The 11,413-nt window shown below is 37.1% G+C and overlaps 1 protein-coding gene across 8 annotated transcripts in view; it reads left to right on the forward strand.

The window, feature by feature from the left end:
• Positions 1–10,768, forward strand: part of LOC117323244 (serine/threonine-protein phosphatase 4 regulatory subunit 4-like) — a 115,978-nt gene extending 105,210 nt beyond the window's left edge. For all 8 annotated transcript variants that reach the window (XM_033878315.1, XM_033878317.1, XM_033878318.1 and 5 more), the window contains 4 exons: positions 782–872; positions 1,752–1,831; positions 4,174–4,228; positions 4,857–10,768. In XM_033878315.1, the coding sequence (XP_033734206.1) occupies positions 782–872; positions 1,752–1,831; positions 4,174–4,228; positions 4,857–4,887 (257 nt within the window). In that variant the 3' untranslated portion in view covers positions 4,888–10,768. The remainder of the gene's footprint in view (positions 1–781; positions 873–1,751; positions 1,832–4,173; positions 4,229–4,856) is intronic.
• Positions 10,769–11,413: the final 645 nt, after the last annotated feature.

An 11,413-nucleotide genomic window follows, 5' to 3' on the forward strand; every position in this document is an offset into this window, starting at 1 on the left:
ATACGGTATATATCAGATGTCTGAGCTTGAGTTATAGTTTATGTGTTGGTCCCCTGGACTTATTACAGGATAAATACGGTATATATCAGATGTCTGAACTTGAGTTATAGTTTATGTGTTGGTCCCCTGGACTTATTACAGGATAAATACGGTATCTATGTCTGACCATGTACAGGATAACTATTGTATTTCCACATTCCTACATGATGCACAGTTTACTCTGACAGACTTTTTGTCAGTTGAGTCGACACCAGAGTGAGTGAACAATGTTTTATTTAATTATTTGACAGACTAAGGATCAGTTTTGAAAATTTACATTGTTATTTTTCTTTCGACAATGAAAATTTCCTGCTGCATTAGCTAGATGTCAATCTTCATTGCTGCTGTTACTGCTTGTTAATGTTTCTGGTTTTATTTTATTTCTTCCTTTGTACTCTTTTTCAGAAAATTGTAGATTTGAAGCAAAAACAAAATTGGAAAAAGATAATGTCATATGAAAATTATAATTCATTGATAACATCATATTGTTTACTTAGCATGGTTCAGAGCATTCAATAAGTGTGTGTGGGATCATCATATCGTGTTCAGGACTGTGTATATCATACCCAAGGCTCGGGAGGATTGTGTCCACGATTGAACAATAGAGTTTTAAATTTATAGGTACATTTAATAAACTAATTTAGTTCGCAGGATGTTCCTGTTATATGGCCTTGAATGTCACAGGGTCAGGGTTTAGTTGCCATGGTGATGACTGTATCATGTATGACCTTGAACCTTGCAGGGTCAGGCAGCAAGACCGGCTCCGGTACCAGCAAGGGAGCTACAGCACGTTCAGGAGCACTACAGGCTCCCGGGAGTGCAGGAACTAGCAGGTTGGTGGTTATCTTAATATAGTCAATGAAAAAAGGTCACATATGACAGGTGGTCTGTTAATCCAGGTTCAGGTAACTATAGTATAGTAGATAACATTGCGGTCACATATTAGAGGGAGTTGCTTAATTTAGGTGGTCACAAGGATGAACTGTACATCAATTGCCACTAAATTAAAGGGTTGTTAATGACATCACTTGTAACAGTACACGTACTGTAAATATATTTAACTGAAATATTGACATTATATTATAATTGAAATATTGACATTATATTATAACTAAAATATTGACATTATATTATAACTTATAACTGAAATATTGACATTATATTATAACTGAAATATTGACATTATATTATAACTGAAATATTGACATTATATTATAACTGAAATATTGATATTATATTATAACTGAAATATTGATATATTATAACTGAAATAATGACATTATATTGTAACTGAAATATTGATATTATGTTATAACTGAAATATTGACATTATATTATAACTGAAATATTGACATTATATTGTAACTGAAATATTGATATTATATTATAACTGAAATATCGATATATTATAACTGAAATATTGATATTATATTATAACTGAAATATTGATATATTTTAACTGAAATATCGATATATTGTAACTGAAATATTGACATTATATTATAACTGAAATATTGATGTTATATTATAACTGAAATATTGATTTATTATAACTGAAATATTGATATATTATAACTGAAATATTGATTTATTATAACTGAAATATTGATATATTATAACTGAAATACATATTGATAAATTAAGTGTTTTCAAATACAAGTCACTTCTAACTAAGAATGACATTAGATAACTAGTGCTTATGTGTTTATTAGTAGGGGATCAACGACAGGCCTGGCCTCCAGTCCAAACAACTCCGGGAGGCGGGGTTCCTTTGGTAATATGGCCAGTAGTGGTAAGTTCCAGCCTAGCTATGACGATGTAATGTCTCTGTAGTGGTAAGTCCCGGCCTAGGTCTCAGTAGTGGTAAGTCCCAGCCTAGGTCTCAGTAGTGGTAAGTCCCAGCCTAGGTCTCAGTAGTGGTAAGTCCCGGCCTAGGTCTCAGTAGTGGTAAGTCCCGGCCTAGCTGACAATGTAATGTCTCAGTAGAGGTAAGTCCCAACCTAGCTATGACAATGTAATGTCTCTGTAGTGGTAAGTCCCAGCCTAGGTCTCAGTAGTGGTAAGTCCCGGCCTAGGTCTCAGTAGTGGTAAGTCCCGGCCTAGGTCTCAGTAGTGGTAAGTTCCAGCCTAGGTCTGAGTAGTGGTAAGTTCCAGCCTAGGTCTCAGTAATGGTAAGTCCCGGCCTAGGTCTCAGTAGTGGTAAGTCCCGGCCTAGGTCTCAGTAGTGGTAAGTCCCGGCCTAGGTCTCAGTAGTGGTAAGTCCCGGCCTAGGTCTCAGTAGTGGTAAGTCCCGGCCTAGGTCTCAGTAGTGGTAAGTCCCGGCCTAGCTATGACAATGTAATGTCTCAGTAGTGGTAAGTTCCAGCCTAGGTCTCAGTAGTGGTAAGTCCCGGCCTAGCTGTGACAATGTAATGTCTCAGTAGTGGTAAGTCCCGGCTTAGGTCTCAGTAGTGGTAAGTCCCGGCCTAGGTCTCAGTAGTGATAAGTTCCAGCCTAGGTCTCAGTAGTGGTAAGTCCCAGCCTAGGTCTCAGTAGTGGTAATTAAAGTCCCGGGCTAGGTCTCAGTAGTGGTAAGTCCCGGCCTAGGTCTCGGTAGTGGTAAGTCCCAGCCTAGCTATGACAATGTAATGTCTCAGTAGTGGTAAGTCCCAGCCTAGCTATGACAATGTAATGTCTCTGTAGTGGTAAGTCCTGGCCTAGGTCTCAGTAGTGGTAAGTTCCAGCCTAGGTCTCAGTAGTGGTAAGTCCCGGCCTAGGTCTCAGTAGTGGTAAGTCCCGGCCTAGGTCTCAGTAGTGGTTAGCTCCAGCCTAGGTCTCAGTAGTGGTAAGTTCCGGCCCAGGTCTCAGTAGTGGTAAGTCCCAGCCTAGTTGACAATGTAATGTCTCAGTAGTGGTAAGTCCCAGCCTAGCTGACAATGTAATGTCTCAGTAGTGGTTAGTTCCAGCCTAGGTCTCGGTAGTGGTAAGTCCCGGCTTAGGTCTCAGTAGTGGTAAGTCCCGGCCTAGGTCTCAGTAATGGTAAGTTCCAGCCTAGGTCTCAGTAGTGGTAAGTCCCGGCCTAGCTATGAGAATGTAATGTCTCGGTAGTGGTAAGTCCCGGTCTAGCTGACAATGTAATGTCTCGGTAGTGGTAAGTCCCGGTCTAGCTGACAATGTAATGTCTCGGTAGTGGTAAGTCCCGGTCTAGCTGACAATGTAATGTCTCGGTAGTGGTAAGTCCCGGTCTAGCTGACAATGTAATGTCTCGGTAGTGGTAAGTTCCAGCCTAGGTCTCGGTACTGGTAAGTTCCAGCCTAGGTCTCAGTAGTGGTAAGTCCCGGCCTAGGTCTCGATAGTGGTAAGTCTCGGCCTAGGTCTCAGTAGTGGTAAGTCCCGGCCTAGGTCTCAGTAGTGGTAAGTCCCGGCCTAGCTATGACAATGTAATGTCTCGGTAGTGGTAAGTCCCGGCCTAGGTCTGAGTAGTGGTAAGTCTCGGCCTAGGTCTCAGTAGTGGTAAGTCCCGGCCTAGCTATGACAATGTAATGTCTCGGTAGTGGTAAGTCTCGGCCTAGGTCTCAGTAGTGGTAAGTACCGGCCTAGGTCTCAGTAGTGGTAAGTCCCGGCCTAGGTCTCAGTAGTGGTAAGTCCCGGTCTAGCTGACAATGTAATGTCTCGGTAGTGGTAAGTTCCAGCCTAGGTCTCGGTACTGGTAAGTTCCAGCCTAGGTCTCAGTAGTGGTAAGTCTCGGCCTAGGTCTCAGTAGTGGTAAGTCCCGGCCTAGGTCTCAGTAGTGGTAAGTCCCGGCCTAGGTCTCAGTAGTGGTAAGTCCCGGCCTAGGTCTCGGTAGTGGAAAGTTCCAGCCTAGCTGACAATGTAATGTCTGTAACTTTTGATAACTGTTGGATAAAACTGACCATGCCAGAGTAAAATTTTTTTTTACAGAATTTTAATTTCATCACATTACTTGCTAAATCATTAGAAGAGATATGTTTTTCATTTCCACTTTGCAAGAGAAACGTAATATTTGTGGTCAAACAAAGATGTTATATAGATGTCATATCAAACCGAAAGTCATTGAAGAACAGTTACGTGAATGAGAGATACATTGTACTGTAGATATCACACGTATGTATATTGTTTTACTTTTATTTCCAGAGTCGGCATCAGTGAAATCCTCTAAAGGAAGTAACGGTGCAGTTCCTAGTACTAAGTAGGTATTAAGTTGGAGACATTCTACTTGTGTGGACAAAGTACTCCGTTATTACATTTTTTTTTGATACCGAAATGTAATAAATCAGTGATGGCACTTTGTGTTGATCGATATGATGATTTTTGGAGCCTCTGGCCTCGGTCAATATTGGTTATTTTTGGAGCCTCTGGCCTCGGTCAATATTGGTTATTTTTGCTCCATTAATCTTCATTGAAGCAATAATTGTATATTTTTATATATCAGGTATGAAACTTGTTTGCAAAAGGATGGAATTGCATTATATTTATTTTGATAGAAGGAAATTAACATTGGGGCATTGTGAGATCATAATTTTTATGACATCATAAATGGAGTATTTAGTCAGTGTTTCTAAAAATAGAAAATCAGGTTAACATCTCGAAATTGCGGAAAGATGAATAACAAAGTTCATTTTATACCCAGAAATTCAGATGAAAAAGTAGTTTCCTTTGTTATAAGAGAGATTGAGGAATATACAGACGATTTCCATATTCTATAAATCTGGGAACAAATAACAAGTAACAAGGTCTGAACTCAATGCACTGGACAGAAATGATATAGAATACAATGATTTTTCTTGTTTAAGTAATACAACTTTGTCCTCTTACAGGGAGAAGATTAATAGGAAGAAATCAAAATGAATTCATCATCCATTGACAAAGAAAATGTCTGTCCAAGAAACTGACCATTGTATATAAACAGGTGTAATATGGACTGGTCAGTTGGCCTATCTGTACAAGGGAGCACTGGTCAGACATGAGGAAGGAGAGTGGGCCGGATTATTGATACTGGTGTGTCAATTGGTCAACCTACCTTCACAATCCTCTGTTCACAGGGGTCAATGATCAGTGACCGATGATTGTAGAGCAAGTGAGCATTGGCCAGCCAAAGGAGGAAGGCTGGACACAGGCTAACTGTTCACTTGTGCAATTGCTGTTAACAGAGAACGTAAGCTGAGGATGATACCACGAAACATTAGTGTCATCAATCCTGAGGATGATACCACGAAACATTAGTGTCATCAATCCTGAGGATGATACCACGAAACATTAGTGTCATCAATCCTGAGGATGATACCACGAAACATCAGTGTCATCAATCCTGAGGTTAATACCACGAAACATTAATGTCATCAATTCTGAGGATGATACCACAAAACATTAGTGTCATCAGTCCTGAGGATGATACCACAAAACATTAGTGTCATCAGTCCTGAGGATGATACCACGAAACATTAGTGTCATCAATCCTGAGGATGATACCACGAAACATTAGTGTCATCAATTCTGAGGTTAATACCACGAAACATTAGTGTCATCAGTCTTGAGGTTAATACCACGAAACATTAGTGTCATCAATCTTGAAGATGATACCACGAAACATTAGTGTCATCAAATCTGAGGTTAATACCACGAAACATTAGTGTCATCAATTCTGAGGATGATACCACGGAACATTAGTGTTATCAATCTTAAATATGATACCACGAAACATTAACTTCCTCAATCTTTAGGATGATGCAGTGAAATGTTAATGTCATCAATCCTAAGGATGATACCACAAAAAATCAGCATCATGAACATCGAGAATGATAACACAAAATCTTAGTGTCATCAGTCCTGAGGATAATACCACGAAACATTAGTGTCATCAGTCCTGAGGTTAATACCACGAAACATTAGCGTCATCAATCCTGAGGATGATACCAGAAAACATTAGTGTCATCAGTCCTGAGGATGATACCATGTTACATTAGCGTCATCAATCCTGAGGACGATACCATGTTACATTAGCATCATCAATCCTGAGGACGATACCATGTTACATTAGCATCATCAATCCTGAGGACGATACCATGTTACATTAGCGTCATCAATCCTGAGGACGATACCATGTTACATTAGCGTCATCAATCCTGAGGACGATACCATGTTACATTATTGTCATCAATCCTGAGGACGATACCATGTTACATTAGCGTCATCAATCCTGAGGATGATACCCTGTTACATTAGCGTCATCAATCCTGAGGACGATACCATGTTACATTAGCGTCATCAATCCTGAGGATGATACCATGTTACATTAGCGTCATCAGTCCTGAGGATGATACCACGAAACATTAGTGTCATCAATCCTGAGGACGATACCATGTTACATTAGCGTCATCAGTCCTGAGGATGATACCACGAAACATTAGTGTCATCAATCCTGAGGACGATACCATGTTACATTAGCGTCATCAATCCTGAGGATGATACCATGTTACATTAGCGTCATCAATCCTGAGGACGATACCATGTTACATTAGTGTCATCAATCCTGAGGACGATACCATGTTACATTAGCTTCCTGTGGCTACAAATACAGACAGTTATATGTTCTCAGTTCAGTTGTTTACTACTTCAGCTTCTAATTGATGACCAGATACAATTTATTCCTGTTTTAATTAAGAATATTTCAAAATGTCCAGAGAAGTGTTCATGTATTAAAAAGTAAAACAATATACTGCTGATACCACCTGTTACTGTTGTGTAAAGCTTCTGGCAATCAGTGTTACAGTCTACCAGGCACCTGGCATGCTCCTAGTAGTAGGGGCCAAATGCGGTGCAGATCCACATGTGGTTCTGCTTGTCTACTTCTACAAAAATTGCTGTGATGAACAGAAGGAAACTTTCATTAAATTATAAAACATGCTTCATACTTAGGAGATAATGGAGAAGAATCCATTCCATTTCTCCTCTCCAGTAATGTGATGATTCTTCCCTTCTGCTGTGAGACTTAATATCCCCTTATAAAGAGGATGTGAACTTTTGACCTTTTCTGCTGATGTATTGTGGGAAACACAAAGTGTTCTTTTCCTTTTTTAATGTCTGATATGATGTAAAGTATGTATGATAGATCAATGAGTCCATGAAAGATGTTGTCTTTTTTTTTTTTTTTTTTTTTAAATCTATCGGAAGACTTTTTCCAATAAGGCATTTTTTTTGTTTTCGTTTTGTTTTGTGTTTTTTTTCCCCCATAGAAAAATTCACCGTAGATATTCATAATTTATTTTTATAGTCAATTAATTGTGAGGTTTGAAATTAAGCCATTCCATGGACACATCACTGCTGTCATTGCTCATGTGTGTGGATCCTGTACTACATCAACGGGATCACTTAATATTTGAGACTGTAATCAGATATTTACACGAAGTTTCATATTTTCTTAATAATCTGAACTTTTCATCTTAGTCTTTTGCAAAAGAAAGTTTGACAGTGTTAAGTTATATCCTCTGGCTCATTGTGTTATTGAGGGAGAAATACAATCACTCGAACCAGAAGTAAACATTATAGGAAAGCGAGTATCATGAGTTTTTACTTATAAACAAAATCAAAATGTCTTTGACTTTTCTTCTGGTAATTATCCTTTAGTAAATTTTGAGCAAAAGTGAGAGAACTAAAATATCACGACCACTAAAAATGAACCAATTATCTTACATATTATGGATGGCTTAGCAGACTTAATCATGACATTTTAACTTTTAAATGTCGCCAATCAATGCACAATAGTCTAATACATGTTTGTTGATATAAGTGCTATCTGATTTAGAAATACTTACGTTAATATATTTATTGTACAAAAACTTTGTACTGCTGAGGTCTTTAAGAATCTTTTCAATTGTCAAAAAGTCACCACTGTAGTATATGTGTTAGTATAATGAATTGTGTATAAGTATTTCTTATGATAGAATGAAAATTGATATGATGATAGAGTAAAATTAACATGTTAGCAAATTAAATTTTTATAATATTTTGACATTAAAATGTAATGTGTCAACTGATTAAAAATCAGTATGTTGACACATTGAAAATGGATATATTTATATTCAAAATTGAATGTTGACAGATTGAAGTTCAATATGTTGACAAATTAGAAATTCCCATGTTGACAAGTAAGTGAGCTGTCACAGTGAACGTGGATTGGTACGGGTTTACATGTCCTACATATCACACTGGTTAATTAGTGTACCAGCAATACTAGCAATACTATCTGTACAGGGCCAGGCTGTAGACAATGCTGTGTATTCATTGTTCCCTAACACAGCAAACCTACAGCCTCAATTTATCATCAAACTGCAATTCTTATCATTGTTTATACTCCTATGATTTTTTTTTTTTTTTTTTTTTATACATTTTTGCACATTTCCCCCTATTTGTGTCTACTCCTGTTTACCCGGGTATTTTCGTGAAATATTATACAATAATGTATAGGAAATGCCTGAATATGTCTAGTGGCCTATATATTTGGGAATATGCATAATTTGTGCCTTCAAGAGAATGATCGTCAGTATAATGAAAGTGACGAGGTTATCACCTGTGATCTCTAATGAAATTCCAATTCTTGCTAGACTAGTCTGTAGCCGTAATTATTTCCTGATCTTAGTATTCCCTATAAATTGGTTTCCATTGAGGAATTTTATCTGGTATTTCTCTCTTTAAAACTTACATCTGCACCATCAGGATTCTGTTGTATGTAATGGATGTTGTTTGGATAGGTAAACTCAGAAATAAGATTTGACCATATCTTATTTAGAATTCATTTCCATTTTGAGTAATTAATTGTTGCAGTGAATGGAAGGATTAAGAGGATTACACTCTCCTAGCTTTTATTTTGGTGCCTTATTATATAATAATCTGACACTGTTCACAACTCACTGCATATTTTCTGTTCTGTTTCCATTGATTTTAGGAACATTGAAGACCAGTTACAATGAAGATCAAATTGTATGCAAAAGACATTCACCTAAAGTTGATAACATCACTGTAAAGTAAGACTATCTTCCCCCCCTGTATTTAAACATTCACCTAAAGTTGTTAAGATCACTGTAAAGTAAGGCTATCTTCCCCCTCTGTATTTAAACATTCACCTGAAGTTGATAACATCACTGTAAAGTAAGACTATCTCCCCCCTCTGTATTTAAACATTCACCTAAAGTTGATAACATCACTGTAAAGTCAGGCTATCTTCCCCCTCTGTATTTAAACATTCACCTAAAGTTGTTAAGATCACTGTAAAGTCAGGCTATCTTCCCCCTCTGTATTTAAACATTCACCTAAAGTTGTTAACATCACTGTAAAGTAAGGCTATCTTCCCCCTCTGTATTTAAACATTCACCTAAAGTTGATAACATCACTGTAAAGTAAGGCTATCTTCCCCCTCTGTATTTAAACATTCACCTAAAGTTGATAACATCACTGTAAAGTAAGGCTATCTTCGACTTCTGTATCTAAGGTTGGGAATGCACTGACCAGACTCAGAGTATTCTCCCTTATATAATTTGTTAGAGTTACTCCCCTTGTACAGTAATTGGAGAGTATTCTCCCTTATATAATTTGTTAAGAGTTACTCCCCTTGTACAGTAATTCAGTACAACTTCCATACTGGTCAACAGTAAGAAGTTTTAATAATGATCATAATGAAAAAAGTTCTGTTTTGAAATATTCAAACTTTGAGCAATAAGCATTCTGGAAAATCCTTATAAAATGCTTGCTTTAACAAACATATGTATGAAATGATTTATAAACATCTAGAAGGCATTCTTTACAAGGAAAACATTACATATCATGAAGGAGGAAGCTGTCCTTATCTTGAAGTATGGAAGTGGTGGATAGATCTTATTATTATTTGAATGGTCTTTTGCATTCAAAAGTTGATAAAAATCAAAATTACACACCACACTTTTAATTTAGTGAAAGGATGGAATAAATGAATTATTTAGGAAAAAAAAAAAAAAAATCCATTCCTAAATTTTATTTTCTTTGAACAGTTTAAGAAAAGGTTGGAATTGTTACAATTGTAAGTAAAAAGTCAAACATTATGAATTAGAATTAGTTGTACAGGACATTCATAATGGGGCCAGTTGTATCATCAATAGTTGATACACCGGACCAAGTAGATTCCATTGTATACAAGTTGTAGTTATAATCGTCCATATTTATAATTATTGCTCTGAGAAAGTACATTCCATTCCAAATGGCACGTTGAACTGACATATCAGGTTTTTGACTTGTTGTGTACAGATTGATGAACCATATATAGAATAATTAGGGGATATGCTTTTGTAGCCCCAAGTTTTTCTTCTGTAAGGGATATTATAACCGTGTGAAATGCCAAACAACTCTAGACTGTCATCCAAGTTTTCCTTTATAAGGAAAACAGACATGTACAAAACGTTCCTCAGGTCGACAGTGACAGTTTTGCAATATATCGTGAATATATGATGTACTGGGAAAATCCAGGCTGTAGACCCTGTCTGGCTGTGTGGGAGAGGTCAGAGGTGAAAGGTCGTGAGAGAAAGTGACTGAGGTTTAGGAGTGTGAAGTATATAAGAAGAGATATAATTGCTGTGTGAAGTTCCATTAGACCCATCAGTGAGTTTGATCTGAATGTAAATCTTAAGAAATCTCTAGCTTCTGGGAAAATGAAATATGTTCTGTGTAGGTTCACGAGCCATGAATAAAAGAAAGCTAAACATTTCCTTTCTGATTTGTTTTAATTATTACAAGGTACATCCTTCACTGTATCAGACATCTATGTACAATTGAACGTCTCCTCACGAAACCTAACAATAGGCGGAGTAAGGCAACAATAATAATGAAGGGTTCAATTATAACAAGATTATTAGTGAGAAATACCTACAATACCACCACGTGATATATAACAAGATTATTAGTCAGAAATACCTACGATACCACCACGTGATATATAACAAGATTATTAGTCAGAAATACCTACGATATCACCACGTGATATATAACAAGATTATTAGTCAGAAATACCTACGATACCACCACGTGATATATAACAAGATTATTAGTCAGAAATACCTACAATACCACCACGTGATATATAACAAGATTACTTGACTGAAAAATGTTGGATAAATACTGCTGTAATAAACTGACTCATGTATCGAGTTTCAGGAGGAACACGCTTCATAGCATGTATTTTTTCGAAATTGTCATTTTATTGAATACTACTGAAGTTGAATTATCTCCAGAACTGTTGGATTTCCCTGCAGAATAATCCCTAGACCGGAATACCGAGTGTAATTGGACCACAGTCACTTACTCTAAAGTGCTGTGTTCTTTGTCAGGGCCACTCACTTAGTGGATATTCAGA

Source organism: Pecten maximus, chromosome 3 (genome assembly GCF_902652985.1).
Source record: "Pecten maximus chromosome 3, xPecMax1.1, whole genome shotgun sequence".
In the NCBI taxonomy this organism is placed as follows: Eukaryota; Metazoa; Mollusca; class Bivalvia; order Pectinida; family Pectinidae; genus Pecten; species Pecten maximus.